General features: G+C 43.0%; 2 protein-coding genes across 4 annotated transcripts in view; both read left to right on the plus strand.

Moving 5' to 3' along the window:
• The window catches only part of ano8b (anoctamin 8b), a 28,460-nt gene extending 10,969 nt beyond the window's left edge, over window positions 1–17,491 (plus strand). For 2 of the 3 annotated variants that reach the window (XM_042057104.1, XM_042057103.1), the window contains exons 4-18: window positions 612–744; window positions 2,424–2,562; window positions 3,331–3,427; window positions 3,686–3,802; window positions 4,174–4,301; window positions 4,691–4,852; window positions 5,345–5,497; window positions 5,768–5,894; window positions 6,433–6,488; window positions 6,653–6,727; window positions 7,919–8,758; window positions 10,220–10,411; window positions 11,042–11,173; window positions 12,898–13,008; window positions 13,568–17,491. In XM_042057104.1, the coding sequence (XP_041913038.1) occupies window positions 612–744; window positions 2,424–2,562; window positions 3,331–3,427; window positions 3,686–3,802; window positions 4,174–4,301; window positions 4,691–4,852; window positions 5,345–5,497; window positions 5,768–5,894; window positions 6,433–6,488; window positions 6,653–6,727; window positions 7,919–8,758; window positions 10,220–10,411; window positions 11,042–11,173; window positions 12,898–13,008; window positions 13,568–14,332 (3,227 nt within the window). In that variant the 3' untranslated portion in view covers window positions 14,333–17,491. The remainder of the gene's footprint in view (window positions 1–611; window positions 745–2,423; window positions 2,563–3,330; window positions 3,428–3,685; window positions 3,803–4,173; window positions 4,302–4,690; window positions 4,853–5,344; window positions 5,498–5,767; window positions 5,895–6,432; window positions 6,489–6,652; window positions 6,728–7,918; window positions 8,759–10,219; window positions 10,412–11,041; window positions 11,174–12,897; window positions 13,009–13,567) is intronic. The other variant, XR_006021114.1, reaches the window with a different exon arrangement.
• Window positions 14,400–20,170, plus strand: LOC121677948. The gene is made up of 3 exons (XM_042057102.1): window positions 14,400–14,410; window positions 18,561–19,645; window positions 20,157–20,170. The coding sequence occupies exons 2-3, from the start codon at window positions 18,703–18,705 to the stop codon at window positions 20,168–20,170; spliced, it is 957 nt and encodes a 318-aa protein (XP_041913036.1). The 5' UTR covers window positions 14,400–14,410; window positions 18,561–18,702.
• Window positions 20,171–26,447: the final 6,277 nt, after the last annotated feature.

The raw sequence follows: 26,447 nt of genomic DNA on the forward strand, positions 1-26,447 counted from the left end.
CAACTCACAGACCCATGCACACGCACACACATGCACACACATGCACACACACACACACACACGCACGCACGCACGCACACACACACACACACACACAAACACACACACACACACACACACTAAAACTGCTGACGCACTCACATCCTGATATTTACCCTGAAACCTGAGACATACAGAGCCACAAACCGTGCACGCATGTTCAGTGTATACATACATGGATTCACATAGAGCTGCACTGAAACAAGATATTCTCGCACACACTTACTGCCTCATACATTGACAATTCTGTTTTTGTTCATGTTTACAAATGGATTTAGTAAGAGTGTCAGGAGCGCTCTTTTAAACATACCATAATTTTTTGCTTGTGTGGAATACAACAGCTTCATTTCTGCTCTGTTTACTGTTTACTGTGTGATTGCAAACCAGCATCAATATTCATGGTGTCTGAACGAGGATTTCATGTCTCAATTGCCCTCTCCCACTGTCTCTCTCTCTCTCTCTCTCTCTCTCTTTCTCTCTCTCTGTTTCTATCATGTCACTGTCTCATCTCTTCATATATTCTCTCTCTCTCTCTCCTTCTCTCTCTCTTTCCTTCTCTATGTGTCTGACAGATGCCACTGATGACCACACATTACTCTGGCTGCTTAACCACATACGCCTGGGCATCCCAGAGCTCATCATCCAGATCCGAAACCACAAACACACCCGCGTCTACGCCTTCTTTGTCACGGCAACCTACGAAAAGTAAGCGCTTCATCAGACCATATCAGAGCCTCTGCTAGGAGGCAAGAATCAACTCCTGGGAGAACCATACCTCAATAATCTAATAAATAAATCACAACTTGATTTGTTGAGTTCTGGAGTGTGTGGAAGGAGGTGCTGGTGTTGCTTTACACTAATGGGGTTTAGTTACTGGGTCAGGTTAGCCTTTGAATTATCGCACACACACACACACACACACACACACACACACACACACACACACACACACACACACACACACACACACACACACACACACACACACACACAGTGGTTTCTATCACAGGAGGACTTGGAACCCTAGGACTAGTTATGTGCTGAAATATTATGCTGAAATGCCGCACTCAGGCATGCATGGAGAGTGATGTGTGCCATCTGATTTACAGTATGCACCTGCCAAGCCTTGCAGGGTGGAGCTCCGGTGGTGCAGGCCCCAGTGGATTGTGTAATCTAGTGTCCAGGAAGCTAAGCTTAATTTCCTGTATTGATCTGACTAATGCTGCCTCTGCCAGTCAGTATTATACTGATGTGATGATGGAGAGAGGGCAAGAGCAGGATAACACATGTCAGGCTCAGGACTCTAGCTCTCTCTCTCTCTTACACACACACACACACACAACCCTAGACACATAAACAGGCACATACAGGCTCTCTCTCTCTCTCTCATACACACACACAACACACATACACACAACACACATACACACACACACACAGATTCTCACACAGACACAGAAATTGTTCTATGGTACTGTCTGCTGAGCTACGTTGTGGCTCTGCTGTTTTTTATGCTCGACATAAGCAGATGGCTGAGCGATGGGCAGCCCAGAACGCAGGCTGCGTTTCTCTCTCACACATCTGGTCAGCCTCCCCTGCAGCCGCTACAGGCCCTGCTCAGGCACGCAGACACACACACACACACACACACACAAACAGACTGGCAGGCAGGCCGGCTGGCAGGCAGACAGCTAGGCAGACAGACAGGCAAACCACTGGCCTCAGACTCCAGTGCTTCCTCATCATAACCATTTGCATGCTCCTGTAGCTGCCTCAATGCTGAGGGGAAGGCCTCAGTTTTCCACATGCAAAGCTCACGCATCCTCATTTAATGAATAGCCCATGGTAGATGTGCCGATGTGATGTGCGGTTACGGTCATGAAGTGTCACTGTCCATTGCCAATGCCGATGCTCGGCAGTGTTATCAAGTGTGTCAGCGCACAAAGAGGAGAAATGGTTCCTTTGAAGAGGTTTGAGAGTCTGCATTATGAGCTGATCTTGTATGTTTGCAGAGCAACTCTTGCACGGTATTTCCTGCAGTGTCATAGTGACTCATCACAGATTCTCCAATGTGCGGAAACTGTGTTCTGAAGCCCTCTTTGAGCTTTTTTCAGTGTAATACACTTTTTCTTGTTATAGCTGTTCCCCCTCTATTACCTGCCACTTACTACTAACACAATATCCTGTGATGTACAATATAGTGATAGGTGATACACCTGTCTTTTCTACAGGCATCAAAAAAAAATTCAAGATGTGATCTACTGACATTTTCATGTGTTATGACATATTCAACATAGAAAACATTTACTGTATATGCCATGCAGCTATATAAATAAAATGTTATGAAACTGAATGTTTACCCCTCTGTGTTAATGTGTCTGTAGTCTATTACGAGGTGCAGAGGAGATGGGTTTACGGAAAGCAGTGAAGCCCGAGTTTGGGGGAGGGACTCGCAGCTTCTCCTGCGAGGAAGACTACATCTATGAGAACATCGAGAGTGAACTGTGCTTCTTCACATCACAAGTGAGTGAATTAAGGACTACTCAAGGTATACACAAACAAATATGGCTGACTAACCTGACCCCATGGGCTCTAATTTGACGATCAAAAACGCAGCGCATAGCGTATTCTTATCACGACGCAAAGTTTATTCCTATCTTACAATCAATTTTTGCCATGCACTGCTCTTTTATTACACGATGCACCCAGGGGTGTGGCAATTAACGACATAAGGTGTGGTCTGGCCCAGGACGAGTGCAGATCTGTGTAGGCTATACTCTACTGGGTTTTAGTAAAGCATGGTTTAGTGGAATACCTGTTCCATACGGTCTCGCGTGCAAGCAGATTCCTTCAAATGCGCAGCTGACTATCAAAATACCGATGCGCTGTTTAAAGTTGCGATGCTTGCTGTTAAAGGGAACAATAGATGACATTTTCATTGGTTTAAAGGATGTTACGCCCAAAACACATCCATGACTGATTAAGAAACATAAGACCAACCTTTTTGTGCTAGGCTCCTGACGTTTGATAACAAAACCACCACCATTGTGGACTGGACAAACCCCTAAATTTATTTAAGCTATTCGCCAGTGACCATGTGTTTTAGATAGCACCCCATGTGTTTCTGGACTTAATGTGATTACTAATGAACACAACACATAGGTGAGCAAATTAACAATAAATGGATCTAACTGATCAAAGAAATCAATTCAACTTGTTCTTCATTGCTAGGTTCGAATAGAGGAGACAAATATTTATTATTTTCCTCTTTGCCACCTTTGTTTCACATAGGAACGGCAGAGTATCATCAAATACTGGCTGGACAATCTTAGAGCTAAACAAGGCGAGGTCCTCCACAATATCCACTTTCTGGAAGGGCAGCCCATCAGTAAGCCTCCTTTGTTGTCACAGATATGTTATTAATGTTTAATTGAGTATTGGAACATCAGCCTCTGTATTGTTTTGCATGGTTCTGTTTCTGCTTCATGTGTGTGAGAGAGAAAGAGAGAGGGAGAAAGATAAAAAAGAGTGTATGTGTGTGTGTGCATATGTGCATGTGTGTGTGTGTTTGAGAGTGTTCTGGTGTGTGTTAATATCCATGTGTCAATATGCATGTCATATATCCTTATGTGCCCCTATTTTGTAGTCCCTGAGCTGAAAGCAAGAGGAGTAATCCAGCAGGAGTTCCCCCTTCATGAGCAGAGGATTCTGGGACAGCTAATGAAGTCATGGGTCCAGGCTGTGTGTGAGAAACAGCCGTTAGGTCAGTGGACTTGCACAAGTGTTATGGCAGATGTGCATTACATGTTTTGCATTAATGAACAGCAAGTATGTGTTGGTGTTGTGCATTATGACTTCATGACTTGAACTTTGTTCATTACTTCCATATTTGTTCATCAGACATAGCAGGCACAGTCTTTTTATAATACAGCTGACTAAGCCAATAAAACGGAATGAGTTACATATCTGTTTGAATAATTTATGTCCGCACAGAATTCAATGAACCTAATGCCACCTCTGACCAAAAAAAGCCTTTTAGCTCTTTATTAAAAACGTCCATTTTATTCCATCCACCTCTTTGCCCCTCCATCTAATCTAATTTCATTTAATTTCATCCATCTGCTCACTATCCAGATGACATCTGCGATTACTTTGGTGTGAAGATAGCCATGTACTTTGCCTGGCTGGGCTTCTACACCACCTCCATGCTGTACCCGGCTGTGATCGGCTTCGTCCTGTGGATGCTCACTGAATCAGATCAGGTAAACAAAGGCTAATGCAGGCGGATCAGCTCCCAGGACCCAAGGATTGGGCACTAGAATGAGCCTGTGAATGAATGCAAGTACTTAGCATGTGCAGAGGGTGGCTGCTCTCGCTGTGCAATAACGGCTGCCATCAAAAACTATTGTTATACATTATTATTATGCAACATAGGTCTATTTAGGCTTGTGTACTTAAGTAGATTTATATTTACAATATTAGATTATTTTATTCAAATGCATATTTCGGTGTGTATAATGAGTAAACTGAATGTACAATGCAAAAAATGTAATGTGTGGTAGTCACTTGAGTTGATTAAGTGACATGATGATTTGGGCTTTTAATGCATGCATGTCTCGCTGTGCTCTTTTTTTTTTGATGACTGAACCAGACGAGCCGGGACATCTGCTGCGTGGTGTTTGCCCTCTTCAACGTGGTGTGGGCCACGCTGTTCTTGGAGCGCTGGAAGCGCAGGGGGGCCGAGCTGGCCTACAAGTGGGGCACGCTGGACGCCCCCTCGGAGTCACTGGAGGAGCCCCGGCCGCAGTTCCGGGTGAGGACCAGTGAGGAGGATACAGTGTGTGAAGAAGTGATGAAGCATTAGGATCATCTCTCCTTTTGTCTCCGCTGTTCTTTTTTTTTTTTTTTAAGTATATTTTTTTGGCCTTTTATGCCTTTAATTGACAGGATAGTAGAGAATGACAGGAAGTGAGTGGGAGAGAGAGTCGGGGTGGGATCCGGAAAGGATCACGGGGCGGGAATCGAGCCCGGGTCACCGGCGTACGGTGCAGGTGCCCCAGCCAGTTGCGCCACGGGTGGGGCCGTCTCCGCTGTTCTTTATCCTTTATTATGTGTATCCTGTCACTTCCCCTGATGTCCTCTGCTGCCTTCCCTATCTCTTTCTAACTCTCTCTCTGTCTTCCTCCATCTATCTCTCTCTCTCTCTGTCTCCCTCCATCTCACTCTCCCTCCTTACTTTCTCTCTCTCTCTCTCTGTCTCCCTTCATCTCTCTCTTCCTAACTCTCTATGATGTGTGTCTCTCAGGGCGTGAAGCGCTGTAGCCCTGTGACGGGCTGTGAGGAGTTCTACTACCCCCCGTGGAGGAGGCGGCTGTTCAGGTGGCTGGTCAGCCTTCCAATCTGTATCTTATGCCTTTGCTTCGTCTTCCTGGCCATGCTGATATGCTTTGAGTTGCAGGTCAGTTTCATAAAACCCACTGGTCGGCAGGCGAGGGTGGAAGTGGGAGGAGTTGTTTGGGTGCTGGGTGGGTGGGTGTGGGGTGGGGTCGGGGGGTCTTCACTACATTGATATATCCCCATTTAACCTTTTGACATCTATTATCTATTGTTACTCCTCTAATTTGTTTGTGCTAAGGATTCTAAATACCCCCCCCCCCCCCCCACACACACACACACATTGTTTTATGTTGTGAAAATAATTCATTTCGATTTCATTTTCCATTTACAGGAATTTGTGATGGGCATCAAAGAGCTACCACGTATAGCCAGGTTTATTCCTAAAATTATGTTGGCCATCACTGTGACTGCGTGTGACGAGGTATACAAGAAGATTGCCTGTTGGCTCAATGACATGGGTAAGTCATACTATCACATGGATGCATGAAGGAAAATCCCCTTTAATATACTACAGTATGCATTTATTTAAGTAAAAATGTATTCCTAGTTTAATTTATTTTAAATAGAAATTGACATTGGATATAAAAGATATTGCACTGTTCTCTAGCATCTCTTGGCATAATGATGAGTGTAAGTTACTACTTTGTTACTATGTAAGTTACATTGTATAATCCCTTCCCAACAATCATGGATCATGTCATGTGGCTCATGTACATTGGGCAAAGTGATCTATAAATCAATTTTATGTCATGGAAACAGGACACACCCTGGATGTGAAGCCTCATATTGCTATGAATGCAAACGCCTACATTTTAGACTGGCTTTCTGGTTAGATGAATTATCTGCTGTGTTTTTTCCTTGTATCCATTTTGAAAGCAAAAGAAAAGCACCGTTTCAGTGCAATTGTTTATCATATTTGTATCATGTCTGGAGCGATGAGGCTTTCTGAAAAATGAGCTGAATTTTATAATATATTTTCTTTTATTTCCTTTGCAGAAAATTACAGACTCCAGAGTGCCTATGAGAAAAATCTCATCATCAAAATGGTTCTTGTAAGTGAGAAGCTTGTTTTTCTTTCTTAATGGCTGCATCTGTGTTTGGGAAAGGAGCCATATTAGACCATTAAAGCATGCAATTCAGATAACAAACAGATGTGCCCTGGTTATAAAAGTGTTGCTTTTTTGTCTTCTGTCCTCTCTCTCTCTCTCTCCTGCAGTTTCAGTTTGTAAATTCTTATCTCAGCCTTTTTTATATTGGATTCTACCTCAAAGACATGGAGCGTCTGAAGGAGGTAAGACACTATCTTATCTGGATGAAGGGCAGTTCGATTTCTGTTGGACTGGAGGGGAAATTGTCGCTAATCATTGGTCAAGTGCCACCATATGGCTTTGTTTTTCCTCTTGGCATGAATTCGAAATTTCTCTGAATTCAAACAAATATTAGATGTTAATGGGGATCAAAACCTGTTCACGGCCTGGTGCTCATGACTTAATGTAAATAAGAACTGATCTGTTTGAATTCCACAGATGAGCATTCTCACTCAGCGCTTATCGACAGCTGATTTGTGTAATTGAATTGATTTCAGTTCACTTCTTTGACACACCAACTGCTGAGCTGCGCAATTCACATCACTAGCATCTCCCTCCCTCCTCAACTTGCATGCTGTCTTCCTCTCTCATGTTTCTCTTTCTCTGACCATGCAACCAATTCAAGTTGGTGAAACAGATATTTGCCCCCCCCCCCCCCTCCCCTGCCCCATGCACACACACACACACACACACACATACACACACACTCAAAGTCCGTCTGTCCATCATGTGGATGATGTAGTTGTCCTTTGCCACTTCATCTTTTGAAGTCTTCCTTTTATCCTCTGCACTTATTTACTGAACTTCCCTGAATTGTTTGACTACCGTTTCACATTGTCATTCAGTTAAGTAAAGTGTGATATTTTTTTGCAAGTGGAGAAGGCAGATGCCTCCATCCAATTAAATTGTTTGTGCCACACTGAAAGATGACTTGGCAGTAGTTACTGCTAATAGTCACACACTTTAAAGTGAGCATAGCACTTCCACTTTCAGTCAGATGTTTGGATGGTGCTGAAAACAGCGTTTATCCGGTGGGTGTGAACGGGAAACACCTCTCGGGAAAAGTTCTCAGTGGAGGGAGCGCTAAGGGCCAAATGTTGAAATACTATTTTATTGCCCCTCAGCCAAAATGTAATACGTAAAATTCATGATGTGTTTTTCTACTGAAGAAAGAAGGGTTGGAGGAAATACAGAGCAAGAATATATAGCAGTCTTAAGTAAAGACAGGAGACTCTCAACATACCCTAAGGAAAGTTTGTGGAACAAGAAAAGCAAACACATCCCTGTAATGTAAAATCCTGTCGTAGTGTCTGAGAGTTTCTCCACTTTCTTACTCCTTCTCTTCTTTTATTCTCTTCTTTCTCTTGCTCTACCTCTTCCGTCTCTTCTCACAGATGCTGGCCACGCTGCTCATCATCCGGCAGTTCCTGCAGAACGTGAAGGAGGTGCTGCAGCCTTACCTGTACGAGCGCCACAAGCTGGGCGACCTCACGCTCCGGGCCGTCTGGGACCTGCTCATGACGGCGCTGACCCGGTATGTGCGCCTGGCCGCCGGCAAGGCCCAGCTCTCGCCCTCTGACCCCGCCGTGCCGGGCCCGGGCCTGCGGGGCTCGCGGTTGAGCGGCGTGGGCCGGACGCGGGCCGAACGCCGGGAGAAGAAGTGTTTGAACGGCGGCTGCGGGGTGACGGATGATGACGAGGAGGCCACGGAGGAGGAGGAGAGCGGGAGGGTGGGCGGAGGAGGAGGAGGAGGAGGTGGTGGCGGAGGAGGAGGAGGAGGAGGGGAGGAGAACGAGGAGGAGAACGAGAGCCTGATGGACTGCGGCCTGAAGCTGCGGAAGGTGAGCTTCATGGAGAAGGTGCAGCAACGGAAGGGGGCGTCGGCCTCCCTCTCCTCGCCGCAGGAGGACAACTTCCTGGACGAGGGCAGCCCCACAATGGTGGAGAAGGGCATGGACCCGTCGTCCGTCTTCGAGATGTGCGATGACGACGACGACGAAGAGAACAGCGGCTCGGATGGGAAGGAGTTAGGCTCGGAACCCATCGTGCCAGCTGCAACGCTCTCGGGCAGTCATGAGGGTGCCGCTACGTCCTCACGTCAACGGCGGAGGGGCCACAGCCTGGAGCGGGCCAACAGCAAGACCAAACGGGACTCCTGGATCGAGCCTCCAGAAGAGCGGGAGTCCAACACCCTCACACAGGCTGAGATCGAGAGCTGCATGCAGAAGTATGAGGTAGATACATTCATCCTCTTATCTTTACGCAGTAAATATTATGTGGAAAATTGGTGCTGACAAGATCAAGGAAATCACTTCTATTATTACATACAGATATATTATATTACCGGTAATTTGTTTGTTGTTTGTTTAGCTTAAGTTGTGTCATTTGCTAGTTGCCTCCATCACTTGGATTATACTGAATAGCTTGAAGCTAAAAATAAATAGTGTTTTTTGGCTGAGAGGCATTCAAGTGTCTATTTTGGGTTTAAGTCTGTCCATTAAAGCACTGCGGCAGGCCAGGAGTGTTTCAGCAATGCACGGCACACATTGAAATATGCACGGCAAGCACCGACCTCTTCATGAGACACTTTCGGCTTGGTTCATTGACTCCGCTCTGCTGGGGAGCAGCTGCCAGTGCAGAGCAGCACAGAAGCACCTCACCTGCAACCTGCTAGTCTTTAGAAATCACCACTGTGCCGCTGTGCCAGCGCGCCAGGGAAGCGCAGACAGCAGGAATATTTGTCACCTGCCACAGGAAGTAGACTGGAAAATCAAGAACTCTTGGCTGCCCCGGTGGTGTTCTACATTAGGGAAGAAATGACATTCCAATCAATGAAGTTTACATATTACAACTGAGGAAAAAATCCCTTGATTTTAAGACTTTGTCTCCAAACAAAGCTATTAATGTTTTCTGACTGATGACTACTGTGTACTCTGTGCAGTATTCCCCATCCAACTATTTGTAACCAGAAGCTCTTTCTCAAAGTGGTTCAAAAGTCAGAGAGATTCTGTGTCAGCCTTGAAGTATACTTTATTTCTATCCTGTTCTTGCTGCACCCATACAAACTTCTTGCTGGTGCAACTTGCCCTTGGGCTGTGTGTGTCTTTGAGGACATCTCCACTGTTCACCACCCACTGAGTTTCTGTTGCCCCTCAAACTGTATGTCCACTCATTGCCAAGCACCTGTCAGCACGCTGGTTTGACCGTCACATCATACAAGCAGTATTTCTGTCATTTGATCCAGTCTGCTATGGCAGTGGAGCCTGAAGTCCTTGACAGTTTGGTTGTGAGAGGCCATAGAACAGTATCTAGAGTCAATATTTGTTCTACATTTAAAAATGCATCCTCTGGCGGACTGTCAAACAACAGATGTAAGGGCACTTGAAGAAGTTTGTGTCCAGTTTCTGAATGTGGTTTAGGTGTCTTTGTTAGAAGTGATCACTAAGAAAGTGATAGATGTGTTTGTTAGAAGTGATCACTTGTTTGGGAGATGGTAGTGTAGTGGCTAGGGAGCTGGGCTAGCATGCAGTAGTTAGAAAGCTTATGGGTTCAATTTCCAGCTGCTTGAGCAAGGCACTTAACCCTGAGTTGCTCTGAGGAGACTTGCCTTTGTAGTGACCTATGTAAGTTGCTTTGAATAAAAGCACAACTTGGTTGGTTAATTTTGACTGTATACTGTAATCATTCTTGTGTAGGACACCTTCCAGGACTACCAGGAAATGTTCATCCAGTTTGGCTATGTGGTTCTCTTCTCCTCTGCCTTCCCCCTTGCCGCCATGTGTGCCCTCATCAACAACGTCATCGAGATCCGCAGCGATGCCTTCAAGCTCTGCACCGGCCTGCAAAGGCCGTTCGGCCAGCGTGTGGAGAGCATCGGCCAGTGGCAGGTCAGAGCCTTGATCATACAGAACAATCTAGATAAGATAAAGACAAGATAATAAGACGTTATTGTCCATTAAATTTACATAGAATGGAAATGTTTATTTTGGCAATCTGACAACACAGTGAAAAACTATGCTTTTGCAGCAACAGTGTTCATGGGCTTAAGAAATATTTTATTGTCTCTGTTCAGAATTATCACGGCAGAGGGCACAAATGATTTTTGAATAGAGATTAGTATTAAGAATATGTAGTAAGCTGCTGGTTTGGGGACTGATGAATAAATGTTTGATTAGAATGATTTACCATATTCATAAGACTGCTAGATGTAAAGTAGATATATGAAACATATTCATAACTAGGCCACTGTGGAGAACTGTATGTTTACACTTAATTAAGTTAGTGTGAAGAACAAGGAAATTGTACCATAATTTCCCAACTATTAGCCGAGGTTTATACATTGATTTAGCAAAATGTCTTCAGCTATGAGGTTAGTACATGGGGGCGGTATTGATATGGTTTGTTTTTTTTAACTTGCATAAAACAGTCCGGAGGTTAATACATAATGCGGGAAATTACTGTTGATCATTTACACTACCATAGTACGCACAAAGTGTAATATGTGTTTGTCTGCTCAGACGGTGATGGAATTCATGGGGCTGATTGCCATCATAGTGAACTGTTACCTGATCGGCCAGTGTGGTCAGCTGCAGCGTCTCTTCCCATGGCTCAGCCCTGAGATGGCCATCATCTCCATCGTCATCCTGGAGGTACTGACACAGACACACTCTTTCATTCATGCCCACTACCTGTCTCGTCATTTTCTGGTGCAAACCCCACGCCCTCAAACTGTCAAAGTGATGTGTGCATACACACACAAATACACATTAACACAAAACTACCTTTTAGAGACATTAGACTGTACAAGCTTGGGTTAGGTTCCTGATGTGAAATTTCTTAAGGATAATTCATGCTTCAAAGTAGGGGTAGACCAACACATTTTTTATGGCTGATATCATAATGATTATCTTTGACACGGAGAGGCAGATAATTGGTTAGCTCCTACTTTAAAGCACTCGTCACACAGTTGCCAAATGGGAGGCTGTAGCATTCTCCAAGTGGTCAAAATGTTACTCAACTCTTGCAGATCTGCCAACTGATCTCAAAACATTTGGACACCCTAAGAATGACCATGTATGCTGCTCTGCATACTGCTCTCTCTGCTAGCCACCATTCCATTTCTCATATAATTGAATGGCAGGTTTTTATGTACTTTCCATTTACTTCAATTAATTCAAATGAAGTCGAGCTGACCCAACACAGAACCACTTTTATTTCATGCCCAATACAGAGGCAAAAAGTTTCCAATGCACCATTCAAGTCAAGGACAGAGCCACAATCTGCATAATGAAATTGCTTTCATCAAACAGACTTAAAGTGGTGCCAGAATTTGATTACTCTGACTTTGAAAAGTCTGCACTCCTCAAAAACAAAACTGGAGGTTGTCCAGAGCTTGGTGTGCGTATAGGCTACAGTATATATTGCATTAGTTGATCAGTAGCATTTCAACTTGAAGCAATGTTTATGAAATGTGTCATATTAAGTGTTTCCCAGCATGTCTCTTTACTTGTATTTTATGGGAAATGTTTCCCTATTGAGAGAAGTCTTGGTTTTCACATTGTTTTGAAGATGGCCTTCTTTGCATAGTGCATTTGCTTTGGGACAGTACTGATAAACAGTGTTAATCAATTTCACACAATCACAAACACAATAATGCAAGAATTACCCTGCTAACTTGATGACTTCCTTGAGAGGACTCAGACAGTATCCAGGGAAAAGGGAAAAAGGTTGAAAGGATAGTTCAACATAGTTTTGTTTTCAGTATTAACTTTCAATGAACCAGAACAATCCTTTGCCCTTTGTATGCACCATTGCGTGTGAGTGGTGCTGTCCTCTATCATTTCATCGTACTCTCATTTGTTATTGTATCCCTGAGTTTGCATAACTGGGGCAGTCACAATGATCCAAGCCTTTCGGGGGTTGTTTATTTCTGTCAGCGCTGAAAAGCCCAGGGCTGATTAATCGTCACGCAAGCTGCTTTCTGCCCCTGCGATGCTATCCTACCTGCCACGCATGGCATCAGTATCATGAGCACCTCAAAAAGCCCTCAATCCACAATCACCCAGATGGTCGCTGGCAGAGATACTGAAGTTTGAAACCTGCACAGCCTGCACAGTGTTTCTATATTAAGACCTATTGGTGTGTTGTGCAGGACTGGCTTAACCTTCTTCTATTTTTTGTCTCTTTCTTTCTTAATTTATCATTTTCTCATGCTCACTTTCTCTTTTCTTTCTATCTTCTTGCTGCCACTCCATTGCTGTTTCCACCTCACAAACACCATTATATTCTTCCTCTACCTTCCTCCTCTGGCATCACCCTCTCTCTTCTCTCTCCCCTCCCTCCTCCTCCTCCTCTTCCCCCTCCATGTTGACAGCACTTTGCCATTCTCCTCAAATACATCATTCATGTTGCCATCCCAGACATCCCCAGCTGGGTGGGGGAAGAGATGGCCAAACTGGAGTTCCAGCGGAGGGAAGCCTTTAAGGTAACACTGTCCCCCCGATGCATCTTTCAGCAGGCCTGGCTCATCTGCCCATCTCAGAGCTGTACTGCAGGGCTATTAGGAGAACCGCTGTCATATATAGCAGATATTATAGCACAGATCATTCCCACGCTTCACATTTTACGCTGCAGAAAATACTGTTTGTGTGGTAGCTTAGTGCAACTTAGTTTTTGGGGTTAATCAGTAACTGATTCACGTACCATTTCTATGCTACACGAGGGCCTTAGAGCTTTTCCATACATACATTTATTTATATGAGGTATTTAAAGCAAGCTTGACTATAAGGGTAATTTGAAAGGGAATGCCTATGGTATTTGTAATATGTCTTTTTATACTTTACACTATTTTTTATACTACTATTTTTGTCATGACAAAATCTGTATCTTTATTGGCATCAGCATTATGAGTATTTGTCCTAACCGATTTCTATTATGAAACTTCCCCAACACACATGACATGAAGACACATGTACTGCTTTACATGTTTTTGTGGGTGTTTGTGTGGTTGCATGTGTGTGTGTGTGTGTGTGTGTTCCCCACAGAGGCACGAGCGGCAGGCACAGCAGCACTTCCAGCAGCAGCAGCGGCGGAAGCGCGAGGAGGAGGAGCGGCAGCGGCAGGCCGAGCACCAGGCGCGGCGCGAACGCGAGCGGGAAGAGGGCCGCTCCGACCCGTCCGGCGGCGACCACCACCACGACAAGAGCCACGGTGGCAAGGGCCGGTCCGGCGGAGGGGGCAGCTCGGGCGGGGACAAGCCCAAGCGGCCCAGCTCGCTGCTGGCCAACAACAACGTGATGAAGCTCAAGCAGATCATCCCACTGCAGAGCAAGTTCTCGTCGGGCACGGCGCGCTCGCCCCAGTCGCCCACGGGCAACGAGCCCAAACTGCCCGGCTTTCTCAGCTTCAAGTTCCTCAAGTCGCCCGAGAATAAGAAGGAGGCAGCGGCGGCAGCTGCGGCTGCAGCAGCAGCGGCGGCCGCCGCGGCCTCCTCCTCCACGGGGTCCTCCTTCAACACCAGCGGCAGCTCTGGCACCGTAGTGTCCTCCTCGGGCCAGGAGCGCTCGCAGTCCCCCAGCAAGTCCTTCAACCCCAGCAAACTCTTTAACTTCGGTAAGTCCGAGGGGGGAGCCTGCGTGAACGGCGCTCCGTTGCCCAGGCCCGGGGAGTTGTCGTCGTCGTCGTCGCAGGGCTCCGAGAAGCAGGCCAGCAAGGCGGACCTGAACGGGGTTCCGGACGAGATCCCGTCACCCGCCGGGGAGAACGGGGAGAACGGACACTCCACGGACCATGAGTCGTCCAGACCCTAAGATCGGATCCTATTTTTAGGAAAACAAAAAAAGGGAAAAATAAATAGACTATCAGCGAGAAGATGAGGAAGGAGGAGGGTGTGGGAGGGGGAGCTAACTGAAGGTTTTCTGTCTGTCAGTGCTTTTTGTAAAGCTCTTCTAATGTAAACTTAGCCCTGCAAGCTGTTAAAGGAGGTTAAGGGCGAAAGAAAGACGCACAGGAAAAATGTCTGGGTGAGAGGCAGGTTTTTAAACGTGTGACACCCCCTCCCAAACATACTCAGACCACACACACAGACACACACACACACACACACACACACATACACACACACACACTGCTCTGCCAACCCTTTTCTGCAATACATGTAGGAATGCATGAGCTGTGTTTCTTATACATTTGGGAGCCTTTTCCCAAAGAGCAGTTGGATTTTAGTAACGGGGGTTTTCTCAATTTTAGTTTAGTCACATCTCAGAAACACACCACAGTGGAAATACTTTTTTTGTAGTTCACATATATTCAGTAATCCCAGAGTCAGATATCAGAAGAACAAATCTCAAACTATGAGTGACTTGGGGCAAGTCCATTTTGTTTACTTATTTATCCCTTGGGTTTAACCGAGCAATATAAATAAAAAAGGCAGAGAGACATCCATGCACTCAGATCTCCTTCAGACGGTGTCCTGAAAGGCTACAGTTGTTGTTGAGAGCGGATATCACCATAACCTTTGCAATATCCTAGTGTGGAGTTTTGTGATACAGTGGTCAGTCTATAAGGTGTTTTGACAGTGTCTCTGAATTTTGAACAAGAAGAGACTCACTGGGGGAAGTTGAAGCTTCCTGTCAAAGGTAACAGGGAGTTGAAGTTGGAATTTGGAAACCACATATTCTGAAGGAGAGGGTCAGGTTAGACAAAGATGTAGGGGCAAAAGCTTTAGAGACAAAGATGGAAAGTGGAAAGGACCAGAAGTCATAGTGAGGATTAGATCCGATATGTAGCGTGGAGAGGAGGGCATTCCCATTTTTAATCCTTTATTTTTTATCTGCATAAAAAAAACCCTGGACTGGAGAAGATTCATTCCCATTTGCAGCTCATGGACAGACACTGGAGATGACATTTGCACTATTATTCTGCTGCCCTGCAAAGGTGAAAGAGCTACTAGCAGAAAGAGAGTACACCAGCCTGCCTCATAGCATATGCAAAAGCTGGATTTTTTTACTGCTACGTAGACCCAACATTACGGTCAACTTAACCATTCATTCCTTTTGGTGCTGGTTTTTAGCCATGATCATGATTTGTTATCATATATGTATGTTCTTAATTTCTTCACCAGTACTTCTGATTTGCCAAAGTTGTATCAGTTTGAGAATGGAGGAAGGGTTTTAGATATAGCCTGCATAGAGAGCCATACTTGTTTGTCAAAGTACATTTTAAATACATGTTGCGTTGGTTTATGTCCTTGTAAATAAAGAAAATTCAGTTCCAGCCATTTGCCAGAGAGTGGCGCCCAAACCCAGAATCACCTGTCCTTGGTTAACCCTCGGCTCGGCTGTCTGGAGGAAAAATGCTTTAGTGGGGATTTCAGCACTGAGCTCAGGCAGCACTCCCAATAATAGCAATGAATCATTAGTCAATTCTACCATTTTTGTTCATGTGAGCTCTGCTGAGTAATTAGAATGTGCCCCTCAGAGAGAGAGAGAGAGAGAGAGAGAGAGAGAGAGAAAGAGAGGTTAAACATTATCTATGCACCTCCATATATGCCATTCATCAATGAATTTTGCAATAATATGGTGAACTGGAGACTGATGACATTGTTTTCTTTAATGATTGTATTTCTTTATTTTCTTTGCACTCTGCAGATTCATATCTCACTTTGAGGCATGAGGTTGTGGTTTTCTGTCATTCTGCTCTGATTGGTTGACCCTCATGTCCGTCCTTTGACTTCCACCTGCAACCCCCTACTTTGGAGAGAGAAGTGTACAGGATAGGACAGCAAAACACAAACTGCATTTTTGTTGTTTAAATAATATATTTGTTCTCTCCATACGATGTGACCATGTTTGTTTAAAAGCTAAAACTTATCTCCGGCCCGCCAAACAAGGTTGAAGATATTCACCCCCATGTTATGTAGCCATATGTTTTGATTAATTTCATGAATATCATTCTCCCCACTGATATCTAAGAGTGTACTTGTAACAGGCCTCTTAAAATAGAAAATGTCCCAACCATGAAGTATAGAGTGGTTAGTGTTTCTCCTGTGAAATACAGTGTGTAGTAGTAAATTGATTAGCAAGGCAGTGTTGTGTAATGCAATAAGGGAAGTCGCTTGAATTTCATTTGGAATTCGAGGTGGGTAGCCACAATGAATCACATAATAGCTTCTTTTGTTCGTGTTTCTTATTTACATATTTAAAATGACTACAAACTGTCATGGATGACATGAGTTCACTTGTCAGCTTGTAACTGCAGAATGAATTGCATTGTGGAGGACACGGACAAACAAACAGGTGATTAAATACCTGTGTATCTTTTTTCATTACATCTTAGACTGATTCCATTGGGACAGTTTAGTAAACAAAAAGGCCTTCACAGTTGAATAATATCACAAAACACATTCAGAAATGATATTTAGAATCAGTGCAAGAACCAACAGATCTTTTAGAAAGGATTCCCTTGAACCAATGAAGCCGTATTTATACTTAGTAAGAACCTTATTCAGACAGTTACGTTTGGTTCTTGTGTTTTTTCTTTCGATTAACCAGATGTGATCTGGTGGAACATGTTTGCCTCTAGAGCCGTACGGATACACTGTGTGAATCAACCATGATCACTCAACGCTTCGGTTCCTTTTCTTTCTCTTCTCATGCTGTAAATTAAAATTGGTCTATAGTGGCACAGTGTGAACTGTTCCCCTAGAGGTTTGCCTGGGAAAAGGAAGGGTGAGTGGGAGAGCAAGACTGACACATCTGAGAAATTCCTCCCAGCCAGTGCTCTGACTGAACGCCTCAGCCTCTTGACGTGCTCTTCCAACAACACCACTGTAAAGCTTCTTATGTTTTCATTTCATTTCTTTTTCAAAGAAAAAGATGTTAGGAAATGGGACAATTTATTTCTTTTAATTTATTTTGTCATATTTTTGTAAGATCTGAAAATGAATAATAAAACAATTTTAAATTTGATCTTTACCTACATGTGGTGTATTTTATTGTGACAAGGGACATAAGTTCTTCAGGGTTCGTAGTTGATGAAGCACATATTTATTCTGTGAACAGAACATCTCATCCCTGTGACCAGGTGTCAGGCTCACACTAAAAGTTAGTGACAAACTGTCAAAAAGGTCTTTAGTTTGAAATACCCCTAATGGAGGGAGAACTAAACATAACAATGTTTTTCCTCATCTCTAAGGTCTCCAATATGAAATGGATTCTTGGATTGAAATATTTTACTGCAAAGATTGTTAAATTGCTAGATATTGTTATACATCCCATTATACAACTAAAATATAGCCTGACCATATGGGAGTTAAGACATATAAACTGATGTAGATTAATAACTCAAGCTCTGAGAGCTTTGAAACTTGACATGCTTGTAGTCAGGATGTTGCTGTACCTTTGTAGAAACACGGCTTGTTGGAAAGAATCCAAATCCAGTACCAAATATGTCAATATAGCATGCATAATCAGGGTACAATGTCCCTCAATGTATGAGGTATCCCAAATGAAAGAAAGTGAAACATTAACATAATGAAGTCTCCAATCCAAAGCCGATTATCAATGTTGAGAAGAATACTGACAAATTCAATGTTACTGCAAAGTAAGTTACATGAAGTAAGTACTGTTCTATATTCATGATCATATACAGGGCCGTGCAAAAGTTTTAGGCAGGTGAGAAAAAAAATGCGGTAAAGTAAGAATGCTTTCAAAAATATGAATTATAATTGTTTATTTTTATCAATTTACAAAATGCAAAGTGAGTAAACAAAAGAAAAATCTAAATCAAATCAATATTTGGTGTAGTCTTTGCCTTTAAACCACCGTCAGTTCTTACAGGTACACTTGCTCAAAGTCAGGGATTTTGTAGGATTATAGTCAGGTGTATGATCAACCAATTATACCAAACAGGTGCTAATGATCGTCAATTTCACATGTCATTAACGGAAACAGAAACAGCTGTGTTAGAGGCTTGAAACTGGGTGAGGAACAGCCAAACTCTGCTACAAATTCCAACAGGAACGACAGACACTTATAGAGCTCTGGAAGGAATGGCGGCATCTGGAGGAAAGGAGCGTAGACGTTTGTCTGTTGATCGTGAGCTACAGGCGGTTGGCAACAACTGGACTGTGAATGGTCAGAGGTCATGAAATGACGGATCAGGAAGTGAGGATGGGGAGATGGATGTTGGACGCGGGAGTTTGGATGAGTGGAAAGTAATCAATAGGAAAACTAAAGATAGAGACGAATCAGATTATAGTGACATTGATAAAGAAATAAAAACGGTGAAAAGGAGTGAAGATGAGTTCAAGGTGTTTATCAAATTGTTACAAGAGGGGACTACTTTTAACGAGTGGAGTCCAATCCAACTAACCAAAAGTCTGCATAAAGACATTGGGGAGGTAAGGAGCGCTAAACAATTGAGGAATGGTTCTTTACTGGTAATATGTAAAAGTGATGAACAACAACAGAAAGCAATAAAGACAAATAAACTAAATGGACAGCGAGTGAAGTGTTCAATGGCATATGACAAAAACTTTGTTAGGGGTGTGATCTCTGGGATTCCTCTAAGTGAGTCAGTGGATTCAGTGAAAGAAGGAATACAAAATGTTAAAGTAAGGGAAGCAAAGCGACTTAAAACAAGAAGGAATGGAGTTATATGTGACAGTCTATCAGTACTGTTAACTTTTGACGAAGCTAAACTCCCAGGAAAAGTCTTGATTGGTTACATGAGCTATGATGTCAAGGTTTACATTCCTCCACCACTGCGGTGTTTTAAATGTCAAAGATATGGGCATGTAGCGGCGATATGCAAGGGCAAACAAAGATGTAGCAAATGTAGTGGTGAACATGAATATGGAAAGTGTGAAGAAGGGGCAAAACTAAAATGTTGCAACTGTGGAGGAGAACATAGTGCAGCATATGGAGGTTGTGAGGCTAACAAAAGAATGCAGGAGGTACAGCGAATTAAAGTAGTCCAAGGGGTTTCCTATGCAGAGGCAACTAAGAAAGTCCCAAGAGGTGTAGGTGTACCGGTAGAAACAATAAAGGATGGGACTAAAGATGTAAAGGAATGTGTAAAGTGTGATCAACTAAAAGAAGATACGTTGATTGTGAGTAAAGGTGATTTTGTGCTCTTCATGGCTGAGATAATCAATTGCTCAGCGCAGACCACTAGTAGAACTGAAAGAATTAAAATAATTGTAAAGTCAGCTGAAAAATACCTGGATGCAAAGGGAATGCCTTGGGAAAGAGTAAGAGATATTCTTAATGATGAAACACAACAGTCATGGAGTGGGCCTGTATAATGGTTTTAATTATACTTCAGTGGAATGCTAGGAGTTTAATTGCAAACGGCCAAGAATTCAAAAAATATGTTAAATTTACAAGAGAAACCTAATATTGTTTTTATACAAGAAACCTGGCTAGTGCCTAGGTTGTATTTTGTAATAAAGGGGTATGACTCTATAAGAAGGGATAGGGAAATAGGTAAAGGAGGAGGAGTTGCAATTTTTATACAAAGGGGACTTCAGTATAGAGAGGTAAAGAGGGGGAATGACTTGGAATACATTGCTACAGAAGTATGGACAAATGAAGATAATGTGACAATTCTAAACTTTTATAACCCATATAGACAAGTGGAGATAAGGCAACTGGAGGATATTTGGAAGGATTTGACAGGGAGAATTATCTGGTGTGGGGATTTTAATGCACATAGTACATTATGGGGAGAGAGGGATGATGGGAATGGAAATGTAGTCGAAGAATTTATGGAAGAGAAAGAGTTAGTATGTTTGAATGATGGATCTGGGACTAGAATAGATGTGGCAAGGGGTACAGAGTCAGCAATAGATCTAACTATTGTCACAAAAACCATTGCAGATAGATGTGACTGGGAGGTAGTGAGGGAAAGCACAGTAGGAAGTGATCATTATCCTATTAGAATTCAGATAGGAGTGGAATTAAGAAATGAACATGACATAAGAGAAGAGAGATGGATTTTAGGAAAAGCAGATTGGGGTAAGTATAGAGAAGTAAGTGAAGAATTGTTACTATCTATTGATAAAAATCAGGATATTGAGAAATTGTGTAATGAAATTGGCAGTGGAATAATTGTTGCAGCAGGAGTATCAATCCCAAAAACTAAGCCTAAGACGTTAACTAAAATAGTGCCATGGTGGTCTACAGAATGTAAGGAAGCAATTAAAGGTAGAAATAGAGCGTTTAAAGAGTTAAAAAGAACACATAATTTTCAGAATGTAGTTCAATATAAAAGATCTCAGGCAATAGTTAGGAAAACAATAAGACAAGTTAAAAAGATCATTGGAAAAAGTTCTGTGACTCTATTGGTCGAACTACTCCAGTGGAGAGAGTTTGGAATATGATTAAAAAAATGAAAGGGAATGGAAGGGAATATGGATACCCAGTGTTGGTTGAGGGGCAAAGAACGATCACCAATAATAAGGAAAAAGCAGAGGTTATGGCTAAAACATTAGCCAAGGTGCACAGCTCAGGGAATTTAAATCAAGAAGAAAAAAGAGGTAGAGAAGTTACAATTGAAAAATATCGCAATGTGTTTGACATTGAGGATAGAGAAGAAGGGGTATTGGATGTGTTATTTACGAAATCTGAACTCAATAAGGCATTAAGTAAATTAGGTAAGTCATCTCCAGGGATGGATAAAATCTGCTATTCCATGTTGGAGAACTTAAGTGATAAGGGGAAGGAAGTTTTGTTGAGTCTATATAATAAAGTATGGATAGATGGCTGTATTCCTAGAACATGGAAGGAGTCTATAATTATTCCTATTAGGAAACCTGGGAAAGATCCTAAAATAGCAATTAACTATAGACCTATTGCATTAACATCCCAGATGGGAAAAACTATGGAAAGGATGATTAATGACAGGCTTACATATTGGGTTGAAACGAAAGGATTAATGAGTCATTATCAAAGTGGATTCAGGAAAGGTAGAGGCACCATGGATCCCATTGTATGCCTTGAAGATACAATAAGGAAGGCTCAAGTGAACAAAGAAAATGTAGTGGCAGTGTTTTTTGACATTGAGAAGGCATATGATATGTTGTGGAAAGAAGGTATACTGATAAAGGTTAAAATATTGGGAATAAAGGGACGGATGTTCCAATGGATTAAAGGGTTTTTGTCTAATAGAACAATTCAAATTAAAATAAATGGAGAATTAAGTGAGCAATACAGTGTGGAAAATGGTGTCCCACAAGGAAGTATTGTTAGTCCACTATTATTTTCAATAATGATTGATGATATTTTTAAAGACATAGAAAATTCAGTTGGGGTGGCATTGTTTGCAGATGATGGAGCAATGTGGAAGAAATATAGATTTTGTGGTGGGTAAGATGCAACAGGCAGTGAACAGAGTCCAAGAATGGGCCCTTCAAAGGGGGTTTAGGAAGATGTGGTGTCCAGAATGAGGCTAGGACATACAGGATTAAACAGAACATTAGTTACCATGAAAAAGCATGTTGATGGAATGTGTGAATATTGTAATAGTCAAGAGACCATAGAGCATGTAATTATGTTTTGTCCTGAGTACCATCAAGCCAGACAAAGATTTATCTCACAACTTGGTGAAATCCAGATGACATTAAACTTGAATGATATACTGCAAAGAGAATCAGGTGAAATTTGTTTTTCCTTTTTGTTTTCTTTTTTGAAGGTAACTGGGTTATTTAAAAGAATTTAGGAAAGTGTAGGATGACCATTTGATCCACACTCCAGTCCAGATGGTGGCGGTAATGCACCAAAAAGCTGGTTGCCAACCGCCATATAAAAAAGAAGAAGAAGAAGAAGAAGACACTTATAGAGCAGATAGCACAAGAAAAAATAAGTCTGGACATAACAGATATACGGCAAAGAAATTCTGGGGAACAATGTTTTAGATGTGTTTTTCAATATTTGAAAACAACAGGTTTATTCCATAGAATTTAGAGGGATGTAGTATTCAGACCCACACTCCTATTCAGAAGGTGGCGGTAATGCACCTAAAAGCTGTTTGCCAACCGCCAAAGAAAAAAAGAAGAAGAAGCAAACTGCTACCAAGGTGAGGTTGTAGAAGATTGTATCATGTCACAGGTCATACACCATGACAAGACTGAACACAGCAACAAGAGACATACTGCATCAGCAAGGTCTCTCACAAATATTTCAAAGCAGATTGGGATTTCAAGATATGCTGTTCAAGCTCTTTTGAAGAAGCACAAAGAAATGGGCAACGTTGAGCATCGTAGACGCAGTGGTCGGCCAAGGACACTTAGTGCAGCAGATGAAAAACACATCAAGCTTATTTCCCTTTGAAATCGGAAGATGTCCAGCAGTGCCATCAGCTCAGAACTGGCAGAAACCTGTGGGACCCAGGTACATCCATTTACTTCCGGAGAAGTCTGGCCAGAAGTGGTCTTCATGAAAGGGTTGCAGCCAAAAAGCCACACCTCTGAGACCAAGCGACTCAACTATTCACGAAAAACAGGAACTGGGGTGCAGAAAAATGCCAGCAGGTGCTCTGGACTGATGAATCAAAAATGTAAATATCACATTAGGCAGTTTACTTGCCGAAGGGCTGGAGAGTGGTACAATAATGAGTGTCTGCAGGCAACAGTGAAGCATGGTGGAGGTTCCTTGCCAATTTGGGGCTGCATTTCTGCAAATGGAGTTGGAGATTTGGTCAGGATTAATGGTGTTCTCAATGCTGATAATACAGGCAGAGACTTATCCATCATGCAATACCATCAGGGAGGCATATGATTGGCCCCAAATTTATTCTGCAGCAGGACAACGACCCTAAACATACAGTACAGCCAATGTCATTAAGAACTATCTTCAACGTACAGAAGAGCAAGAAGTCCTAGAATTGATGGTATGGCCCCTACAGAGCCCTGGGGCCGTATTCACAAAGAATTTTAAGGCTAAAAGTAGATCCTAACTGGTGAATTTAGGAGAAACTCTTAACAATAAGTCACTGAGTCACTCGTAATTTTAGGACTCCCATTTTTTTTTACTAAGAGTAACTCCCAAAGCATTTTAGCCCTAAAAGTAGCACCTAAGTTTGGGACCGCTTAGAAGTCGTGAGGAGCCTGACGAGCCAGACCCACATTTAAATGTAGGTGAATGCTTGTCGGACCCCTCGCATGTCGCACAACGTCATCTGGAACAGATGTTGGAGCCGCTGGGGAGGGAATGGGGGCAACATCCCCCTAGACCTTCATTTGGAACACTTAAACAATTTTCTTAAGTCCTTCCTAAAAAGTTTGGGTCCAAACCTTTCTGAACAATCAGCACGCCGGGTCAGCCAGTCCATCAGCGTTTTGAAAGAAATGATGGACAAGGTGGATAGCGAATTGGGTGTGAACAGGCCAACTGGCACCCATCGTGCCGAGCAGCAGACCCACGATATTTGAGGGTCAACTCTTCACTAAAATACCTGGCAGGGAATTTCAGGCATACCCTAAATTTGATAAGAATCTACTCCACAAAATTAAATACAAAGACATGTGGCAGTGGATGAGGCTCAAACTGACAGAGTGGAGAAAACTCAAAAAACGTCTGGCCTGCCATCAAAACTAAGAACTGTCTTTGTTGGAGAAATTATTGATTTCTTACAGATGGAAATGTGAAAAACACTTTGACAAGAATTGCAAATATATCAAACTCTGACTTTATTTATATGCAGTCATGTGACATAAGTTTGGGGAGCATTCAGGCAGCAATGTCAAAAATAGGTCGGTGGTAATATGTACAAATATACAAATGTTTACATATTGCTTTTAGGCATCAGTCTGAACTCCTCAGAAGTGAAAACCCAAATTCTAAGCTGCTACATAGTGATGGGGTGTCTGACTCCGAGCCATTGTCAAAGTAACCTGTGTAATCTTGGTCAGGCACCACAATGTCCTCCACAGGCAGATCAACTTCAGTGTATTCAAAATCTCCAAAGATATCAAAAAAAATCCCCGAGAATTTTCTGTCCGTGCCTTTTACTAAACACGGGTAAGTTGTCCATTATGAAAGTAAGATCAAATATTTCTGCACTGCTGCTAATGAAGTGAGTAGTCTACTCTTATGATGGGCAAATGTTTAGCTATGAAATACTGATACGCATATTTCCTACCCTGTGTTCTGGAATCTGGATCCCTGGATCCCTATCAACCCAGCAGTCCTCACCAAGTTCCTCTTTTAGGTGACCGAAGACCTTTCTGCAAGTTGTCAGTTAATTTCAGCACAGCACCTTGTGTTTATCAGACAGGTAAACAAGCTGGAGGCTTTCTTGAGGAGAGGGGTGATGCTGATAACCAATAAGTCTTCAGTGGCTATTGCACCAGCCACATATAAGCCTTAACATATAGTAACATATAAGCGTTAGTGCTCTTTTCTATACTAGGCTGAAGACAGGATTATGGGCATGGGTCTCACAACTTCCATACTCACCCTGTTTTACGATGGCTATCGCTAAAACGTACTTACCATTTGTACGTGAGATGAACCTCATCCACCACAGTTCCCAAAACTTTGTCTTGGAAAACCTTGGTGGCCAACATATCTCGCCATTCCTTGTGAAGAAGCCATGATTCAGGACTCCCGATACCAACTGGCACCGGCCACTTCGAATGTCTTCCTGGTCGCCTTTGCCAAGTTGCATGGCCTTCAGTCCAAGTTGTGTAGACTCCTTTAACTGGTCTAGCGTTATCAGTGGTGAGAAAACATTCACAAGCGGGTTGTGGAGTCCCATGCGTTTTCCCACCAGCGGAGCTAGCTGGTACCGACAGCACACATACATCTGCCCGATGTCGGTTTCAGATCAGCATGGAATCCTCCCATATAATAATGTCGCAGGGGTATCGGCCTGATGTCGCTTCCGTGTATGTTGGCTTTTGATCGTTCCTACTACCCAAAGCAGATCCCGCTATCTGTTTTTTTTTTTTTTTTACCCCAGCTTCCATGTACGTTGGCTTTTGATCGTTCCTACCCAACGCAGATCCCGCTCTATCTGTTCTTTTTTTGCGTGTGTAGCAGCCAGGCACGTCAGATCAGCCTCCTGGAGCAGCGATTTTCAGGTTGGTAAATTCACTCATGTAAATTGTCAGAAAATAGGCATTGTGTCAATTGTATGACTGTTTATATTTGCCTGCTAGGCTAAGCCATAACTTAGTGTTATTACTTTATAAAGAGCTGTTTTGGGGTAATTACAACTTCATTGTCTGTGCTTTCGAGATGTCATGGAAATCCGCCGCCCGAGTTGGAAAGTGTAAAGTGCAGTTCACCAGCTCCTCTTATCCATCTCCAGCTTCACCCTCAGACAGGCGAACACCGGTTCGTGACCCCACCACACCCTCTAGCAGAGCTCCCTCTCCAGTGCAGTCCACCAGCTCCTCTTCTCCATCTCCAGCTTCACCCTCAGCCAGGCGCACTCCAGCTCGCGTCCCCATCAGACCCTCTGGCACCCTGAGGGCGCGGAAGCAGCAGAGGCTCGAGGATGGTCTCTTGGCCTACCTCGAGAGGTCTGATGCTGCTGACATGGCTGCTGCACAGAGGCTTGCACAGAGCCATGAACAGACCCTGGCGGAGATGAGGGCGATGAGGGAAGATAGAAGTGCCCTCATCCAGTTGTTCAGCAGGATGGTGGAGAAGCAGTGAGGCGGGAAGATTTGTGAAGATTTTTTTTTTTTTTTACTTTTTTTACTTTTTTTTTTGTAAATGGTTTTTGATACAATTGTACTATTTAAACTTTCTATTTTTTAACTTAAATTAACCTTTTGTGTTGTAATCTTATTTTGCACTTTTGTTATTGTTGTAACTTTTTTTATTAAAAATAAACACATATTGTGTAACTTATCCAAGCCTGAGTGTTTATATGTCACCCAAGTATGTTTAGTTACAAAGGCACCTCACTGCA

This window comes from Alosa sapidissima, chromosome 12 (genome assembly GCF_018492685.1).
Source record: "Alosa sapidissima isolate fAloSap1 chromosome 12, fAloSap1.pri, whole genome shotgun sequence".
NCBI lineage: Eukaryota > Metazoa > Chordata > Actinopteri > Clupeiformes > Clupeidae > Alosa > Alosa sapidissima.